The sequence below is a fragment of the Schistocerca piceifrons genome, chromosome 4, assembly GCF_021461385.2.
Source record: "Schistocerca piceifrons isolate TAMUIC-IGC-003096 chromosome 4, iqSchPice1.1, whole genome shotgun sequence".
NCBI lineage: Eukaryota > Metazoa > Arthropoda > Insecta > Orthoptera > Acrididae > Schistocerca > Schistocerca piceifrons.
Window position 1 is genome coordinate 579,209,524 of NC_060141.1, and position 21,127 is coordinate 579,230,650.

At 42.4% G+C, this 21,127-nt stretch overlaps 1 protein-coding gene across 2 annotated transcripts in view; it reads left to right on the forward strand.

The window, feature by feature from the left end:
* The first annotated feature begins 611 nt into the window (after positions 1-611).
* Positions 612-21,127, forward strand: part of LOC124795475 (protein maelstrom homolog) — a 128,560-nt gene continuing 108,044 nt past the window's right edge. Inside the window, exons 1-3 of one of the 2 annotated variants that reach the window (XM_047259512.1) lie at positions 612-740; positions 13,379-13,517; positions 13,592-13,790. In XM_047259512.1, the coding sequence (XP_047115468.1) occupies positions 13,383-13,517; positions 13,592-13,790 (334 nt within the window). In that variant the 5' untranslated portion in view covers positions 612-740; positions 13,379-13,382. Of the gene's footprint in view, positions 801-13,378; positions 13,518-13,591; positions 13,791-21,127 lie in introns of both variants that reach the window. The other variant, XM_047259511.1, reaches the window with a different exon arrangement.

Genomic DNA, 21,127 nt, shown 5'->3' on the forward strand with positions numbered 1-21,127 from the left:
CTAAAAATATAAACTCTGGTACGACAACGTTTTCTTTTTGGGTGTGTGGTCATTTACTTTCATTCTCTCAGAATGGGCTGTTTTCCTACCACCAGACCTAGTTGGTTCGGTCTTCTCGGGTTTTTCTTCCAGGCCAACTCTACACACTTGCGTTCGTCAGTAAGTTGTGCAGCAGGAGGATGGGCAGAAGAGATAGCGTGGTGGGCGGGGGGGGGGGGGGGGGGCGCATTTCTCATACATTTCTATAAGCAATTGGATAACCTTCAGTTGGAATATAGTACCGTGTTTTTTTTTTGCGTCATCTTCAAATGGCATAACAGGTCTCGAAACTCGAGTTGTATAAAAAATCGCAATTTTAGTCTAGGCCCTGCCCCCCCCCCCCTCCCCTCCCGCGTCGCCTCACCAAAGTCACACAAGACTTTCCAGTCGTGACCTTGCTCCCTTAAATTTTTTCTGTCTGGAATATCAAGTTGTGTTATTCCTGCTTCTTCCAGTTCTTCTGTTACCGTACAGATTCATTTTACGATGTTTCAGTTTAAGCTTATTCTGTGTGGTTTCAGTCAAATGCTCCGCGTTACCAGATACCAAACTCAAATGTTTAACATCCTGGCCGCTTGGCGCGCTGCTGTGCTGCTATCGCAGTGGCTGGCTACAAACAGGAGCGTCGAGGAGTAACAGAGCGGGAGCTTAGCTGTTGCTTGTGATCTGCGAAGTGTTTGAGTAAAGTGCGACCTGTTATTGTAGGTGTTTTGTGCATACAAGTTCGATCTTATTGAGTGTTCAATAGTTTGACTATATAGGTAACTAGCTTACGGATGTCATTACGACAATGTTTTTAATTGGTTGGTGTAGTGTAACAATATATATTGTAGAATGAAATTTGCTACCGTATGGGAAGTTCGCCCATTGTGTTCAATTTGCAGATTATTTTATTTCGAATGACGCAGTAGCCTGTAAATAATTGAATCGATCACATTTATTTATGTGAAGTTTATTTGTTTGTGAGAAAATTAGGTCTACCTGTGGCGTCTTCGCATGGAGTACAGTCAAGCCTGATTAAATTAGAGTTAAATTAAGTATTTGGAAAGGTAACTCAGCATAATAGTTCGGTTATAGCTTTTGTCTAATGAGCTGTAAGATAAGTTTTTGTTGGACGCACTGTTCTGGTCCCGAACTTTTCTGCACAATTTATGGAAAAAAACCTATGACATACGCAGTTTAGAAATTCCACCCGGAGCCATGGAAAGAAATTATGAATGAATGTCTTGTAGATTACTTAAAAAGTTGAAGAGAACATGAGAGCTTATCTACATTACCACGTTCGTAATTATACGTTATTCTCATGCAGTGCTTGGGCCTAATTGCGAAGGGCAATCGCTATGTTACATGTCACAGTAAATCAGCAGTAGCTGTATCCAGAATAAGGCTTCAATACTAGTTTTGTTTAAGACAGGTCGCGCTTTCGTAGTCTCAGTAATGATAGGCTAAGTACAGCACATTACAGTATAGTTCAGGTTAGGAAAACCATCTTTACCACCATGTGGAATGTGTAAGAAATGTGGCTTGTGTGTTCCCCCAATGTAATTACTTACCCTACCATGTTTTAGCATTCTGTCACTTTCCATTTCTTGGTACTTCAGAAGTGGAAGTTTTTTTGTTTCTATTAGTGTGATTGCAGGAATCTACCCCTTCTAACATTTTCAAAATAAGTTACCATTATCTTAATTACCACCCAAACAATATAAAATTGGAAGGTTGTATACAGTACACAAGGGTTGTAAGAAAAAATCTCAACAATCAAGAGAGGTAAAGATCTATACATGCGTTTGAGTTTTTATTTTGCCAAACAAATGTGGTTCACCATCACAATAAAATCAGTGGGTATTTTGCTACGTATTGTTTCTGTAAAAAATTAATGGTTTTTAAATTTTATCTTGTTTCTATTGGAGGGCAGCATGGGGGCTAAAAATTGTAGAGGGAGACCAAGAGATGAATAAATTAAGCAGATTCAAAGGGATGTAGGCTGCAGTACGTACTGGGAGATGAAGCAGCTTTCACAGGATAGAGTAGCATGGAGAGCTGCATCAAACCAGTCTTAGGACTGAAGATAACAACAGCAACAACAATGTGAAATAAACTGTTGAAATTCCAAGTACACTGAATAATATCCTTTTGACGTACCTTGTATTTTAAGTGATTAAACTTGTTAAAATAAACTAGTGTTTATTTGTTTGGATGAGAAATGTATGATTGCATAGCCACAGCCAAGTAGGTAGGGCAGGTGGCAGAACTGTGTTCACTGGCAGGTTGAGCCAACAGTATTTGGAAAAAGAAAAAAAAAGTTGATTCAGTTTTGTTTCAAGCAATACTACACATAGTAGACTTTATTTATAAGACTAACTTTAACAGATTGCACAAAATCCCCTGCAAATTGTTAAGTTCTTCCAGTTGTTTTTGGATTATCAACAACAGCAACATATGGGGCATGGGAACTGGGCAAAAAGCCTCTCATTTTGATGAGTGGAGTGACAGCAAAAGTCTTAAAGGATGAATAAATTGTATGGTAACATCAGTTAGTACAGTAATTATTTTAGATTGCCACATGTTGGGATATTTCCAAAGCTACAAATCTTGATGTGATATAGACTTGCTTGTTGATTTCACATGGAAAAGTCTAAACCAACATAAAAGGAAAATACAAATTCAGTTGCTGACTACCCCCTCGCCACTGAAATTTTCTCAACAAAATATTCAAAATACATTTAAGGCATTTAAATGCTTAGCATGGAACCACAGTCTTTACAAAAGAAAAGTGTTTTATAACAGAACCAAAGCCAAAAAGGGGCAACTGAAACTTCAGATAACTGATCTGGCAATAAATTTTTATCAAAGTGGTGGACAGTTTACTGTGTGTAGGAAAAAAGTTGCTTTTTCAACAGTTTATACGAAATGTATTCAAATTTTAAAAGCAAATATCCAGAAATTAAATTAGGATTTTCCTTGTTGAGTTTTCATCCTAAATTGTATCAGCAGATGCTATTGATACTCCCTCTGAATCTCTCCACAATTCATCACAACATAATTTTGTTAGTGAATATAGTACAGTTTGGAGAAAGTAAGAAGTGTATCATTTAAAATGATAGGCCCTACAATGTGAAAACCTGACCTCTGCCTGTATGGTAAAAAGTTGTAATGAGTGCAGTCTAAAAGCAGCACTGCTGTTTCCTAAAACAAAAAGCTTTGAAAACTGCATTGAGGGTGAAATCAACAAATTTCAGCTGGCAGGACACACACATACTGGAAACCTTGCTAACTTTATTGATGATCTGCTATTTAAATTGGGAAAATTTAGCCACATTCTTACATTGAAAAGTCTCATTCAGAATATGACACTTAAAGAATCATCTGATGTAAAGGTTGCCACAATATGAACGGACTTTGGTGAAAATAACTCTTTTATTATCCATGCCAAAGCCCAACAGACATCTGGCTCTTGCACTGTGCATCCTATTATAGCCTAATTAATCTAAGGAATATGGAAGGTGACAGATTAATTAAGTCTTTTAATGTGATGACACAAAACATGTCTGCACAGTCCAAAAAAATTCAAGAAACAGTGGCTGAATTCATGGAAGATGCTAAAAAACTGTTTATTTTAGTGCTAACCAGTTCAATAAAAAATTAAATTTTATAAACCCGTCTTCTTCAAAATTATTGTAATATCAGGGTTGAGTGAACATAGTTTTGAACTAGCTGTGTAAAAACTACAGTTTCACAGGAGGGACGGTTAAGAGATTAGCACAAAAGAAAATTTTTCAAGGCCCCTAGGAAATAAAATAGCATGTGCATCATATTAGTTTCAGTTTTGCAGTGTTATCACCAGTGCTAAGTTTCTCCCCCCTCCCCCCAAAGAATCTGTAAATCACACACATATTGAACCAGGTAGAACTTCATTTCTGGAAGTTTCTTACATTGGGGAACTTGGAAGCAAGGGGGTCACTAGTGATGGAGCCTACTTTGAAATATAATTTAAGGAATATAGTGGCATTATTTGGTGAAGAAAATTTGGTTCCATCAAATGTCACTTTTTCCAGTCGGGGGTAGTTGAGGATAATATAAGTAATTACTACAGGACATTTTTTGAAAAAATGCCAAATTTAACAGTGTTATAGTTTTTCGAATCTACAAAAGTTGAATTTTACTGTCCTGAAAAAATTATAAAAATTACATAATTAGCTGAGGAACTATAGTTAAACAAAGTTGGCGAATCTACAGATGAGGATGGAAAACAAAAGGTTTGCTTTTTGTGTTGGCAGCTGTTTAAATTTGGGTTGCAGTGATTGTTGATGTTTTAATTGTTAAATTTCAAGAGCAGAATCTTATCTTTCTGACAAACTTCAGTTTTTAAAGAAAGGTAAGTTATTAAGTATGCAGCTAATTCACAAAAGTTACTATGTATTTAGTGTCCCACCCGTGACAAAAAACATGAAAAAGTTTACCTTCTAACTCAGCAATTATAGTAATTCTATATATTTTAGGTTAGAAGTAAGAAAAACAAATAAAAACATCCAATGAACCATAAGGCACCTTCTAAGTTGTAAATGATCATTTATAAATGTTAAAAGAAATTGTGTCCCACCCGTGACAGTTTTTTGGATGTTACTCAAATCTAAACCTTTTAACACTTCTTGTTATCGTTAAGTTAAATTGGTTGATATAACAAGTGCTTTGATGGTTTACACTAAATAAAAACTTACTGTTTATTCAGAAAATGGGGAAAACAACATCAGCAGAGCGTATGAGAAAACTTCGAGAAAAACTGAAGAAAGATACCAGCAAGCACAATGTCCATAAAGAAAAAGAAAGAGAGCGGGATAAAAGAAAAAGGGAAAATATGAAGATGAAGGTATCCTCCAGTGGAAAATCTTTATTGGAATATCGAAAGAAGGAAGCTGAAAGAAAAAGGAAGTACAGACTTAAACTAAAACCCGTATTAATTGAAGATCAGCCTGAGACCTGTATTTCCCAGTTAGGATCATATAAATGTCCTCAGTCCCTTGGCAAAGCTGTTTCTCGGGTAAAGAAGGTGCTTCCTTCAAGCCCCTAAAAAAATCAGCTGTAATAAAAAAGCTTGTAAGTGAAAGCTTACCTAAAAAGGTAGTAAAGCAGATTTTCCCACTAGTGAAGAAAACATCTCGTAAACTTACAGGTGATAATCTGCTCAAAATACAAAATTTTTTCACAAATGATGAAATCAGAAGGCAGACACCTGGTATAAAGGATGTAAAGTCTATTGTAGACCATGAAACTGGGAAAAGAGTTAGCTTGCAGAAACGTCACATGAATATGACAGTTAAGGAAGCATTTTTTCTTTTTAAGCAAGACAATCCAGATATTGGTATCAAGATTTCAAAATTCTACGAGTTACGGCCTAAAAATGTTGTTCTAACGTCTCAAATGCCTCACAATGTATGTGTGTGTGCAGATATCATGCTAACTTCAACTTCGTCATTGAAGCCATTCACAAAGAAATAGCTAGTTTCCCTGCTACTCACACTCACCTTATGAATCTTGTTTGCTGTGATGTAGAAAGTGAAATATGCATGACAAGTCAATGCAAGAAATGCATCATGAATTTACACACATTAATAGATGGAAAGTTTGATTTGTGTGACATAATATCTTGGAGAAAATGGACCAAACATGAGTGTCACCCTAAACAGACTACTACCAGTGGAACAGTTTGTGAAGCTCGCTCTGAGCTTCAGTCTCAACTAAAAACATTCAAGGAGCACTTCTTTGTCAAAAGGATGCAATCTGGAGCTTTCAAGACTGTGACAGCATCAGTTAGTGATGATGAAGTGATATTGCAAATAGATTTTGCAGAAAACTATGTAGCACTGGCTCAATATGAGATACAAATTGCCCACTGGAGTCATACACAGATTACAGTGGTCACTATTTGTGTTTGGATGAAAACAGGGTTACAGTCATTTGCAATTGTGAGCGATGAACTGTGCCATGACAAGTACTAAGTGTATGCATGTTTGAAGAGTATAATAAGTAAGCTGAAACAAGAGCTTCCCAATTTGACCTCGATACGAATTTTTTCTGATGGTTGCGCAGGTCAATTTAAGAACAAATTCACCATTTCTAACCTCTGCTACATGATGCAAGAATTTGGAGTGTCTGGAGAATGGTTTTTATTTGCAACATCACATGGGAATGGTGCAGTGGATGGCATTGGAACTGTAACAAAAAGGGCTGTTTGGAATAAAGTTAAGCAAAGAAAAGTCATCATCAGCAATGCACAGGAATTTTTAGACTGTGCCAAATCATCTGTTTCTAACAAAAGATCATATTGATGAAAACAGAGACCTTCTGGATGGCTGCTGGAAAGCTGTTAAAAAAATAAAAGATATTCGCAGTAAGCATTACTTCAACGGTTACAATACCTGTAACCTAGTATGTGATAGAACTTTCCTAAAATCAGATTTAGAGAAAGTGGAGGTTTTCCCACTTTCACCCAACATATATTCACTAACCTACACAGATTCTGAGATGAGTGATGAGGAATCATATCCTGATGTCCTGTTGACACCCAATTCCCAAGAAGTTACAGGTTCAGAACCAGCTGTGGAACAAATCATGCCAGGAACATTTATTTTAGTTGAGTTCCAAACTACAAGAAAGAAACCCACTACATACAGATATGCTGCAATTGCACAGAGAAGTGTAGAAGACAATGAGGAAATACAGATTATGTGTATGCGATCTGTTGGGGACTCAGCAAAGGTATTTAAAGCTGACGAGCAGGATGTATCCTACATAGAGTTTAAACAAGTTCTTGCTATTCTCCCGAATCCAAATGTCAAACATGTTAGGGACACCTTATATTATGAGTTTCCTGGCAATTTAGACATTTTCGAAAGTGGGTGAGAGGCCAAGTGTATTTTTTCAAAGTGGTACATTCTTCAAGTGAAATAATTAAGTACTCAGAACTGTAAACTAATACTATACCAAAATTTATATTATTTATAAGCAACAAAAATGTTCTACAAAGTTATTAAAACTTAAAGTGCCCTCTAAGTATGTGTTACCTACTGATTCATAGCTGACATAAAAAAAAAAAGATTGTACTTCACGAGTCCCACCCGTGACAATTCCTTGTCCCGCCCGTGACAGTCTTTGATTGCAATTATTGTAAGTAAGTATTACTAATCTAATATTTATTGATATTATGTCATGTAGAGAATTGTTTTATTAATGTTAATTCAATATTTTCAAAAGAAAATAAGTGCATAAATCACAGAATTCTTCTAAAATGTTGGTGGTTATTCAATGCTACGTCTATTTGCTGTCCCGCCTGTGACAAAGTTTTAAAGATGAATAACAGCTCAATTTGTAAACTTCTGACATTCAGATTTAAAGGGAAGATAAAATACTTATTTGTAAGGTAACCAGTCAATTTTTACTTTATTTCTATTTATACTTTGTTATATCAGCATGTGACTGTTGAAAAACGTAGTGCAACTGTCCCACTCGTGACAATGGAATCCCCCCGTACTATTCATGCATCTTTCAAAACCTGTGGCAGCATTCCAATAGCCAAAAAGGAAAAGATATTTAACTGGTTCTCACCCCTCATGTAATTGAATGTCCTCTAAAATAAACTGGAAAAATGTAGCAAATTATTTATTTATTTATTTCAGTGATACATCTACATATATACTCCGCTAGCCACCAAGCGGTGTCTGGAGGAGGGAACAGTAAGCGCCAAAGTCGTATTTCCCCCGTGTTCCACTCGCGGATCACGCGAGGGAAAAATGACTGACTGAACACCTCAGTATGAGCTCTAATTTCCCTTATCTTTGAATGATGATCATTACGCGATATGAAAGTTGGTGGTAATAATATATGCTCTACATCCTCAGTGAAGACTGGATTTCGGAATTTACTGAGCAGCCCCTTCTGTTTAGCATGTCGTCTATCTGCTAGTGTGCCCCACTTCAAACTTTCTATGAGATTTGTAACGCTCTCGCAATGGCTAAATATACCAGTCACGAATCTTGCCACTCTTCTTTGGACCTTCTCAATCTCTTGAATGAGACCCAACTGGTAAGGGTCCCATACAGATGAACAGTACTCTAAGACTGGATGAACTAACGTATTGTAAGCTATTTCCTTTGTTGAAGGACTGGGTCGCTTCAGGGTTCTACCAATAAACCACAATCTAGAGTTCACCTTACCCATTACTTGTGTAATCTGATCATTCCATTTGAGATCATTTCGAATAGTCACACCCAGATACTTGACTGACGTTACCGCTTACAAAGACCGATCATGTATTTTGTACTCATACATTAATGGGGAGTTTCGCCTTATTATACGCAGTAGGTTACACTTACTAATATTGATAGATAACTGCCAGTCATTACACCACGCATTTATTTTCTGCAAATCTTCATTGATTTGTTCACAACTTTCGAGTGATACTACTTTCCTGTAGACTACAGCATCATTGGCAAACAGTCTAAGGCCGCCATCAATACTATCAACCAGATCGTTTATGTAAATCGTAAAAAGCAGAGGACCTATTAAGCTGCCCTGGGGCACACCTGAAGTTACTCTTGTTTCTGTTGAAGTTACCCTGTTCCGGACGACATACTGCTCCCTGTCTGTTTGAAAACTTTCTATCCAACCGCATATGTCATTGGATAGACCATACGCGCGCACTTTTTGTAGCAAATGACAGTGCGGAGCTGAGTTGAACGCCTTTTGAAAGTCGAGAAATATGGCATCAACCTGCACAAAGAGGGCCAGCTGTGTCTTGCATGACTGCTGTTTCCTAAAACCCGCTGGTTTCTGCAGATGAGCTTCTCATAGTCTAGAAAGGTCATTATGTTTGAACACAAAATATGTTTTATGATTCTACAACAAATCGATGTCAGTGAAATTGGCCGGTAATTATGTGCATCCGATTTTCTACCCTTTTTATAGATTGCTATGCCCTGGGTCTTCTTCCAGTCCCGTGGAACTTTCCGCCGTTCCAATGATTTCTGATAGATGACGGATAAGAATGGTGCTATATTTGTAGCAATGATTTCTGATAGATGACGGATAAGAATGGTGCTATATTTGTAGCATAGTCAACATATAATCTTATGGGGATACCGTCTGGGCCAGATGCCTTTCTGGCGTCTAAGGATCTTAGCTATTTTACAATGCCAGATACACTAAACACTATGTCTGCCTTCCTTTCGTTTGTTCGATAATTGAAAGGGGGAATGGTGCTGCAGTCCTCTATCGTAAATGAGTTTTTGAAAGCTAGGTTTAGAATTTTGGCCTTCTGTTTGTCATCATCAGTTACTTTACCCGTACTGTCAGCAAGAGAAGGTATTGAATTATTTGTAGCGTTCATAGATTTTATGTACAACCAAAATTTTTTGGGGCTATTTTTAGAATCTGCAGATAAAATATTGCTTTCAAATTCGTTAAGTCTCGCATTGTCCTTCTGACAGCTGCTTTCATTTCGCATAATTTCTGTTTGTCAGTGGGGCAGTGATTGCGTTTAAAACGACTGTGCAAAATTCTGTGCAATTTCTCAGCAACTTCCTAATATGTTTATTGTACCAAGGTGGATCCTTTCCCTCCCCTATACTTTTGCTAGGCACATACTTCTCTAGCACATGGTGGACAATACCTTTAAATTCCGACCAAAGATGCTCAATATCTTTCTGTCCCGTGGTGAATGCATGAAATTGACTATGTAGATATTCATTAGTAACACTTTTACTTCCTCAAAAAGCTCAGGTCTGTCTGTCGCCAAGATATCTAATACGTTCCTATCTCGAGTTCGTTTTCTAACCAATTGCTCAAGGTTTTATGTTGAGAGTGCTCCTAGAATGACTTCACACGAATCTGTGCTTCTGCCCCCTGTTATAAACATGTAATGTTCCCAGTCAATGGATGCTAGATTAAAGTCTCCACCTATAACTGATAGATAATTTGGATATTTGCTTCCTATGTACTCAAGACTTTCCCTGAAATGTTCTGCGACATTTGTTGCGGATGCTGGTGGTCTATAAAAACATTCTAATACAATGGTTAGTCCTTGTCTGATTGACAGCTCTATCCAGACTATTTCACAGTCCAATGCAGTATCGTTCTCAACTGCGTTTAAACAGCTTTTAACTGCTTTTAACTTCCTAAACATTGTCCAATCAGAGTTCAAAATTTCACTGCTTTTTATGTCTGGTTTTAACCAGCTTTCAGTACCTAATACAATATTGGCATTGCTACTGTTAATTTCAAACCTTAATTCGGGGATCTTGCTACAGACACTTCGGCAGTTTACTAACATGAAATTAAGCATATTTAAATCCTTTGGAATGACCTGTTTAGGCGAACTAACAATTTTTACAGTTGGCACACCCACATCAGTGTTGTGAACTGGTAATTTTTCGAGCCGGTGGTTTGTTTCCCATAGGGAGGAACCTAATCTAAAAAACCCCGTGTGCACGCCACAAGTACTGTGCTACCTATGTAGCTGCTTCCTGTGTGTAGTGCACTCCTGATCTATCGAGGGTCATCCTACAACCTTCCACCCCATAGCATAGGTCGAGGAATCTACAACCATTTTCGTCACAGAGTCGACATAACCTCTGGTTTAGATTCTCCACTCGACTCCAAACCAGAGGACCCCGGTCCTCCCTGGGTACAACGCTGCAGATCGTCAGCTTGGCTTCCACTCCTTGAGAGATGGAGGCCGCCTTCACCAATTTAGCCAGCTGTCGAAAGGACCCAAGGATTTCCTCGGAACCCCGACGACAGGCATCGTTGGTGCCGACATGCGCAACAATCTGCAGCTGGCTGCACCCCGCACGCTCAATAGCTGCCGGAAGAGCCTCTTCCATGTCCTGGACAAGGCCCCCCCAGCAAGCACAGAGTGAACATTGGACTTCTTCCCCGCCCTAGCCGCTATGTTCCTGAGGGGCTCCATGACTCGCCTAACATTGGAGCTCCCAATAACTAACAAACCCCTACCCCCACGTGCCTGTCCGGACCTTGCTGAAGGAGCAGCCACTATACTGGCAGAAAGTGCAGTCTGATCCGGCTCGGCCTCCCCCCCCCCCCCCCCTCCCTCAGCATCAGATAGCACACTGAATCTATTAGCAAAATGCATGGGATTTGGCAGGAGCCTGCATCCCCCATGCAGCCTTCGCCTTGAGGCTCGAGACCTCGACACAGTCTGCCACCCGCACTGAAGTGAGAGTGGGCCAGCTGGCTCAGTCGCACCCGAGCTCGGCTCAGAGAGCTGTGATATCCCCCCTGCACATCTGGTACAGCAGAGGCTGCCCCAGGCACCCCATTCCCACCGCACCTCACGGTGGCACTCTGGAGCTTGTTGATTGTGGCCAACAAGGCTTCCAGCTGCGTTTGGACTTTGGCCAACTCCTCCTGAATCCGCACACAACAGACAGTCCCTACCCATGTAGCTAATAACTGATTTACTATAAAAACTTAAGGAAACCTACTGTCACACAAGGTTAACAGCTACACTCTAGTTGGCAGAAAGTACACTCAATAATGAAAATAAAAATTTATGGTAGAAGCGAGATCTGGTGCTTATTCTCCTGCTAGGGGCTATTTAGTGAATACTAAAGAATAAGACAGTGACCTACAGTAAACATGCTAAGGGCTATCTAGTGAATATTATAAACGAATTAAACAGTGATCTACGGTAAGCTGCACCAACTGATTATCCCTCGTATTTGTAATTTAAACAACCGTTTATGTACACGCGAAAGTGACCTAATAAAAACCTGAAATGTACAGTGTCTAAATGACACTAATAAACGTAAACACTGGGTATTGTACACTGACAGATGCAGGTACAAAAAAAGAAAAAAAAAAAAAAAAAAAAAAAAGAAAAAAAACTTTAGCTAACGATAAGAGTTCAGAATGTAAAGCACAAATACACATTCTACTTTATAGGAACCAATGTGCTTACAGTAAACGATCACTAAAGCCCACAAAAAGCTAAGGAATTTAAGCAGACGGCGAGGTGAGTTTTAGCTTTCTGCTAACTAAACCGTATGTAATAAGAGCTCAGAAGTTGTATTGTAACACTGATTTACTCAGATATTGTAGTGTAATACTAATTTACCACGTATTATACGTTTAACTTTTAACGGTCGCGGGTTGAGCTAGTCAAACGTATACAAGTGAGGTTAGAAATCACTGTCAGTATCACTATTACTAATAAAACGTATAAAAACTTCTACCTTCAATGTATCAAGTCTAAATGACACTAATAAACGTGAATACTGAGTATTGTACACTAACTTAAACTGATAAACCCTCGTGTTGGTAATGTAAACAAACATTTATGTTCACGCGAAAAATAACCTAATAAAACGTATAAAAACTGCTACCTTCAATGTATTGAGCCTAAATGACACTAATAATTGCAAATACTAAGTATTGTGCACGGAACGTATTTAATGTCTGTTAAGAATGTAAACAAATGTTTGCATATGCCCGGAACTGTCCTAAATAGAAACTTAGCTAATCTCATTCAGACAGGATGTATCACAATACAATGAAAGTAAATCCTTGAAAAATATAAACACAATTATGCAGTGTAGATTTCATAGTTTCTGCAGCTGTCGTGCTGTATTTGCTAGATTCCATATTTACGCTTGCTTATTCTGCAGATGTGCGTTTCCAGTGCTACAGTGCATTAGAGATCTATCCAAGAGCTGCCCTTTTTTCCTTGGTTTGTTGTGCTACAGTGCTTGGAAATGTGATATCAATATATAAAAATTCTATGCCTTTGTTTCTTCTCGTGTGAGGTAGCTGCAGGCATCACATGCAGTGAGGAGTTTTATGTAGAAGCGATGAAATTCACATTGTTACTGTAGCCAAAGGTACAAATGTGACCATGTTTTGTGTATATTGTGGAGTGCATGTATATGTTTCGTATGACACACATAAGACTGACTTGACATTATAGATCAATATGTCAACATAGAGCTTTAAACTGATGAAATTTAATTATATGTTCTCATAAATATACAAGATTAAAGGTACCTGTAGGAGAATGACACAGTGGTTGAAACTACATTGAGAATTTGTTGACCTGCAATGTTGATGGTAACTATTAACAATACAGTACTAGACAAAAGTATTCAGACTGATGTGAATTGAGTACTAGGGAAATGAGGCACAAGGAAAACTGAGGATAGTTTTGCAAGATGAGCTCAGTTGTTAGCATCTGTGTGGATGGGATACAGTAGTCTTAGGTGTCTACTGTAGGATCAAATGATATTTCATTGTGTGCATGTTAATTATTTGAAACTGTTGTTTATTGTAGCAAGATGGGACCGAAGAAGAAACAGCCAAAGAATGCATTCTATTTTTTTGTTATGGAGTTCAAAGACCAAATGGCAAGGAAGGGTGTCATCTATCCTAATCACAAGGAAGCATTTGATGCTGCTGGTCCTGAGTGGCAGGTGAATACAGCCTACAGTATATGGTTTATAAGCACATATTACATTGTTTTAACTGATATTCATTTTGCTTTCAGCGTCTGAGTAAAGATCAGAGGAACAGGTATGAATCAATTGCTAAGGAATACAAATTAGCTGAACAGCAGACAGTACATAAATATACTACAACGGGGAAAACATTTGAGCAAGTGGATCAAGAAATACAAGAGAGACAAGCAGCACAAGCAAGGATGGAGACAGAAATAAAAACAACTGTTGCTGTTTTGGATAAAAAAGGCATGATGTTTGCACTGTATTTCCAGTTTCTTTCTTTGTTTTGTATTTTAATTGAGTGTAGAAACTCAACAGTCAAACAGATTATTTTACCGTAGACAGCGAATCCAAAAGTAAACAAGATGTCTAAAGCTAAGTTAGAATCAACTCTTTGGTTGAGTTTCTGTCTACTGCTCAGTGCTTTCTGTGTACAATAAGCAAGTATTCGATATATGGATACATGCTCTTCAAACAACTGTGAATGCACGGTAGAGGATACTTAGAATACTACTGCACGTTTGAGTCTCTCCCCGTTGCATTCACATGTGTAGCATGAGAAGGAGACTGCTTAAACACATTACTGTGTGCCGTAGTTAGTTGTAATTTTGTCTCCATCTTCCCTTTATGAGTGATACGTCGAATGCTGATGAATATCTCTCAAGTTTTTCACTTACTATTGATTCTTCGAGTTTTGTAAGTAAATTTCCATGGGATAGTTTGCGTCCATCTTAAAGGGCCTGCCAATTCTAGTTATTCAGTATTTCTGTGACTCCATCCCATGTGTCAAGTGAATTTGAGGCGAATTGTGTTGCCTTCCTTCGTATACGTTTAATGTCAAGTTTTAGTCCTATTTTGTATGGGTTTCTCACACTATTTTTTACGGCTTCGCTAATTGTAATTGTAAATTATTGATGTTTGAGTTAGAAGGTACTATGTTTTTTCATTTTGTGAAGTGCATAATTTTATGTTTTTGAACATTTAAAGCAAGTTGTGAAATTCTGTACCACTTTTAAATCTTATGAAGATATGATGGAATATTTCTGTAGCTATTTTCAGGCAGTGCTTAGTTATAAATAACGGTAGCTAAGCAAAAGTTATTACATTGATATTAATATAGTCTGCCAGGTAATTAATACAAGGTGCAACAATAAAGTAATGAGACTGAATTTCTTTGCAAGATGTGGCAACCATGCAGGCTTGCGTAGGCACAATATCTTTGACCTTTGCGTATAAGCTGCTTCTAGTCCAAGCAGTACATCGATGCAACTGCTCAGTCATGAGTTGTGCTGTAATATGTTGTGTCTCTTGTCACGGAAATGGAACCGCATATTATTGTGCAACGGTATACCATTTTTTTTTCGTTAAATTGGAGGAAAATGCGACAACTTCCGGTAAGCTTGAGAAGGCTTTTGGAGAGGAGGTATGTCAAGAGCTCAAATTTTTCATTGGCATAAAATTTTTAGTGAAGGCAGAATGAATGTTGAAGATGAAGGCCACAGTGGACGACCATCAACCTCAAGGACGGATGTCAACTTGGCCAGGGTGCGTGAACTCGTACGATCTGATCAAAGATTATCCGTGAAAATGATTGCAGAACAACTGAACAGCAATCGAGAAACGGTTCGCCTAATAATAACTGAAGATCTAGGTGTGAGAAAGATTTGTGCAAAAATGGTCCCCAAAAATCTTACAGCACAACAGTGAGAAACATGGAAAAATGTGACAGCTGATCTGTTAGAGCAAACAGAAATCAAGCCAGAATTGTTGAGCCGTGTTATCACTGGTGATGAAAGTTAGTTTTTTTCAGTATGATCCAGAGACAAAACGCCAAAGTTCACAATGGTGCTCAAAGGGATCACCCAGACCAAAAAAAGGTCGCATGTCAAAGTCAAAAGTGAAATGCATGCTTGTGTGCATGCTTTGATTCCAAGGGAATTGTTCATAAAGAGTGGGTGTCTCTTGGACAAACAGTTAACCAATGTTACTACAAAGACATTTTAGAAAGACTTCGTAAAAGAGTTCATCGTGTCCGTACCAACATTGGTGATAATTGGATTGTGAATCACGATAATGCGCCATCCCATACTGCTCTGTCGCCCCCTGCGGGTTCGGGGGTTAGAAGAGGCCCGCGGTATTCCTGCCTGTCGTAAGAGGCGACTCAAAGGAGTCTCAAACGTTTCGGCCTTCTGTGATGGTCCCCTCTTGGGTTTGACCTCCTTTTTTCTTCCAAATTTCCGTCGTCAGTGCGTGCCATTTGGGGAAGGACACCTTACGTGGTGTTTTTGTATTGGTCCATCATGCTCCACCATCTTGCATGTTACCTATTGTCGTGTGGGGGGGACTACGCCCAATATCTTCTGGGTTGTCTCCTTCTCGCCTTGTGCGCACTCTTCTTCTTAGCGCCTACGACAACTGTGGACCCTTTAAACACCTAAAATCCAGCACAGTAGCCAGTCCGTTGTGGTGGGGTCGTCATGTACCCTCTTGGTGGTAGCCCCCTGACCACGCAGGGATCGCACTACAGATGCCAGAGCTGTTTCCTCCCCATGCATGCCAAGGAGTATGTGCCCATCTTGTCTGGGGCACGGGGACTCCGGGCAACGGGATATCGGCCAGGTACCTGTTGCTTTGGCTGGATGGCGCCCTTGGGGAGAGCCCTCGTTCGGAGTAGGTGGCATCTGGGCGGATGTGGCGCAATGAAGCGCAATAAATCACACCAAGCTGGTGGTCGCACGGCCACCAGCATCTCTAAGCGAGGTAGAGTCGACTTCGATGCTGCGCAATATGACCCTCAGACGTTCCCCTCGTTGGCTGCGCCATGGGAGGGACGCCGGTCTAGTGCCAAGCGGGAGCCTTATGTACCGCAATACCTTGTCTGCAGCAGGACTGATGGTGACTCCTTTCTTCCGACGAAGCCTATGTTTTTTGTGGAACACCTGGAGGATAAGTTTGGGGAAGTGGCAGGGTTGTCAAAAATGAGGAATGGGTCCATCCTCCTCAAGACGTCCTCCCCAGCCCAGTCACGAGCGTTGCTCTTGTGTGATAAGCTGGGTGACGTCCCTGTTACCGTCACTCCCCACAGTAGCTTAAATATGGTCCAGGGGATTATTTACCATCGTGACCTCCTATTACAATCCGATGACGAGCTGAGAGCCAATTTGGAACAACGTGGTGTGCATTTTGTCCGTCGTGTCCATCGAGGACCCAAGACAAACAGGGTGGCCACCGGTGCCTTTATCTTGGCCTTCGAGGGTGATGTCTTGCCCGAGAAGGTCAAGGTAATGGTTTACCGTTGCGACGTGAAGCCATACGTCCCTCCCCCAATGCGGTGCTTCCAGTGCTGGAAGTTTGGGCATATGTCCTCCCGTTGCCCATCCAGCGCTACATGTCGAGATTGCGGACGCCCCTCTCATCCCGATTCTCCATGTGCGCCCCTGCCTGTATGTGTCAACTGTGGGGAGCACCACTCTCCATGCTCGCCGGATTGCCCCGTTCTTCATAAGGAGCGGAAGATAATGGAATTTAAAACCCTGGACCGGCTTACTTATCGAGAGGCTAAACAGAAATATGAAAGGTTGTATCCTGCTTCGCTTCGAACATCTTATGCTGCAGCCACGTTATCGTCGCCCACGCGAGCGACGGTTGTCGCTTCATCTGTGCCGCCTTCAGTGGGCCCTCGGGGCCATGTATCTCTGTCTGCCCCCCTCGTGCCTGGGGGCAAGCCTTCCTCTATTGCCCCCTTAGCAGTTGGGGGCAAACCCTCTTCTGTCGCTCCCCCCAAGCTTACTTCGGGAGTGACATCTGCTCCACAACTGGGAGGCTCGATTCCTCCCCCTCCTTCTCCGGCGGCGTTGCCTCCGCCGGTTCCTCTCTCGCGGAAGGGGTCCCTCGGTGCTCTCCCTTCCTCCGTTTCTTCTCCTTCCCAGCCAGATGTCAGCCAGTGGCTGAAGGTTCCGCCACCTGCTGATCGTAGGGCTTCTGCGTCTTCGTCAGCCTCCGACGCTCCTTCAGAGAAGCTCTCCCAGCCCTCTCACCCTAAGGGCAGACGCGAGAAGAAGGAACGGAATGTGTCCCAGAAGAAGGACGTTCCGGCGGTTTCAGCACCGCCTGCTGTACATAGTCCTGGCTCCGGGTCCCCCAGGGGGTCCACAACTCTTTTGTGGATACGTGCGTGGCGAGCACGGGGCCCCGAGCCATTGCAGCCTTCTTTCTCTCCCGGGCTGCATTTCCTTTCCCTTCCCCTCCTTTCCCCTCCATACCCCTTTCCCCTCGCCCTCTCCTCTCCCTCTATTGGTGTCCTTGCTTATGTTGGCCCCCGCTATCCTCCTGGTTCTGTTGGTTTTACACTCCGGCTTTGTTGCGTAATCATCTCCTCCTTTTGGCATTCCTTGGTCCCCTCTGGGATTTGACCTCCATTCCAAAATTTCTCTTCCGTAGTGTGAGCCATTTGGGAAAGAGCACCTTACCTAGTGTCTCCGACGTGTGCCCTCCTAGTACATTCCACCTTTTCTTTTACGTCGTTGTCTGATGCTAGGGTGCATAGCCAGCACGGTAGCCAGCCCGTGTGGTGGGGTCGCTATGTACCCTTTTGGTTGAGCCTCCTGAACACACAGGGATCACACTTCTGATACCTGAGCTGTGACCTCCTCATGCATGCCTTGGAGTGGTTGCTCGTCATCCTGGAGCATCGGAACTCCCGGCAATGGCCGCCGTGCCAGACGGCCCTTGCTGTGGCTGGGTGGCGCCCGTGAGGAGAGCCCCTGATCGGAGTGGGTGGTATCAGGGCGGATGCTATGCAGATGAAACGCATACGGGTCCAAAACTCTGGCCGCTCTTTTGCGACCGTCTCTCTGCTTGGTACTGATTCCTCAAGTGCTGCTTCTCTTGCCCCTTCGGCCTTCCCTTCCGTGGCTACCCCCTGGGAGGAGGGTCAGGCCCGTCGTCTAGGGGCAAAACCTTTCCCCCGTTATCTAGTTTGCACCAGGACTGATGGAGATACTTTCACCAGTGTCAAACCTTTATTCTTTGTGGAACACATTGAAGACAAGTTCGGCGAAGTGGACTCCCTGAGCAAGATGCGGTCAGGTTCGTTGCTGATAAAAACTGCTTCGGCTGCCCAATCTGCGGCCCTTCGTGCCTGTACCCATCTTGGCACAATACCCGTGTCCATTACCCCTCACCAGTCTCTAAATATGGTACAAGGTGTGATTTTTCACAGAGACCTCATCCTTCAAACTGATGAGGAACTTCGGGACAATCTTGGACGGCGGGGTGTTCACTTTGTTCGGCGTGTTCAGAAGGGTCCTAAAGATAATCGTATTGATACTGGTGCCTTTATCCTGGCCTTTGAAGGGGATACCCTTCCTGAGAAAGTTAAGATTATGGTCTATCGCTGTGATGTGAAGCCGTACATCCCCCCTCCTATGAGGTGTTTTAAGTGCTTGCGTTTTGGCCACATGTCTTCTCGCTGTTCCCAGGACCCTCTCTGTGGTGACTGTGGACGTCCACTCCATGAGGGGAGTCCCTGTGTTCCCCCTCCTGTATGTGTAAATTGTCATGGTAGTCATTCTCCACGTTCAGCAGATTGCCCAGTCTATAAGAAAGAAAAAAAGATACAGGAGTATAAGTCCCTTGATCGTTTAAGCTACACAGAGGCCCGTAAGAAATATGCACGATTGCACCCTGTGTCCATGACATCTAGTTACGCCTTGGTTACATCTTCATCCCTTCCTCCCCCTTCCTTACCCCCATCCCGGACCCCTCTCCTTCCCCCCTCCCCTGCGGCTCCCACACCTTCTCCTCTGGGCGCTGCTCCCCCTCCCCAGCCGGAGAAGTGTCCCACTCCTTCGGCGTCTGCCGGTCAAGGGCGCCTCTCCCGGGATGCCCCTTCCCGGCACCTTCCAGGTCAAAGGTCTGCTGCAGCGCGGCGACCGCGAGAGCCGCGGTCTATCAGCCCCCAGGTCGCCCGGTCTCTTTCTGTTCTTGATCTTGCTGCAGCTGGCTCCATTATGCCACACAGCCCTCCTCGATCTCAGCCTGAAAAGAAGAAGAAACATAAGTCCTGGGACAAAGAGCCTCTGGTGTCACCGGAGGTCCCTTCCCCGACTTCACAACCGGATTCTGACCTGTCGTTTATGGATGTCGCCCCCTCCTTGTCGGTGACGGGTGGGGACCCGGCGGTATGACTGGATTTAGCGTGTTCAGCCCTCATTTAAACCATCGTTCTGTGGTTCTCCAATGGAATTGTAATGGCTACTATCGTCACCTTCCGGAATTGAAATCCCTTCTTTCGTCCTACTCAGCAGCTTGTGTGGTTCTCCAGGAATCTCACTCACCGACCCTCCGTGGGTTCCGTGTTTTCTGTCGAAATCGGGTCGGACCCTTGCGGGCTTCTGGTGGCGTTTGTACGTTGGTCCGTACAGACATTGCTAGCACGTGGATTCCTCTCCAAACTACATTGGAAGCGGTTGCTGTTAGGGTCCACTTAGACTCTGCAGTCACAGTATGCAATCTTTATCTCCCTCCTGACAGGACTCTTACACCTGCTGCCTTAACCACCCTTCTTCAGCAACTTCCTCCTCCCTTCCTCCTCCTTGGGGATTTTAATGCTCATCATCCTTTGTGGGGCAGTGCCTTTCCATCTAGACGAGGTCTTCTTATAGACCAATTTATTGCAGACCACGACCTGTGCCTTCTTAATGATGGCTCCCCTACTCATTTCAGTGCTGGTCATGGTACCTTTTCTGCCATTGATCTTTCTCTTTCTTCTCCCTCTCTCCTCCCTTCATTACACTGGTCGCCACATGACGACCTTTGTGATAGTGACCATTTCCCGTTGATTATCACGCTCCCTTCCCGCTCCCCGATGGAGAGGTTACCTCGTTGGTCTTTCCACCGCGCCGATTGGCCTCTATATACTGCACAGGTCGAGTTTTCTCCCTCTTTGTCGGGTTGTATTGATGACGTCCTACGTAACGTGTCTGACGCGATTGTTCGCGCTGCTAACCTTGCTGTCCCGCGCTCATCTGGACAATTTCGTCGTCGGCAAGTCCCGTGGTGGAGTACGGCCATTGCCATTGCCATCCGTGATCGCCGTCGAGCTTTGCAACACTTTAAGAGGCACCCATCTGTAGCCAGCCTTTCTACCTTTAAGCGCCTTCGCGCTAAAGCCCGTTATTTAATCAAACAGAGCAAGCGGATATGTTGGGAACGATTCGTTTCTTCCCTTGGTTCCACTGTCCCTCTGTCACGGGTATGGGCTACACTTCGCTCTCTCCAAGGTTGCCATCGGCAGTCCACCCTCCCAGGCCTTCACCTCCCAGATGGCATTTGTACGGACCCATTAGTTCTCGCAGAACATCTTGCGACCCATTTTGCAGTGGCATCAGCTTCGGCCTCCTATCCAGCTGCTTTCCTTCATCAAAAACAGCAGGCTGAAGCTGTCACCTTATGTTTCACCACTTCTGAGTCAGAATCTTACAACGAACCTTTCACTGAATGGGAATTTCTTTCTGCTCTATCTTCTTCTCACGATACGGCCCCTGGCCCAGATTCCATTCATAACCAGCTGCTTCAACATC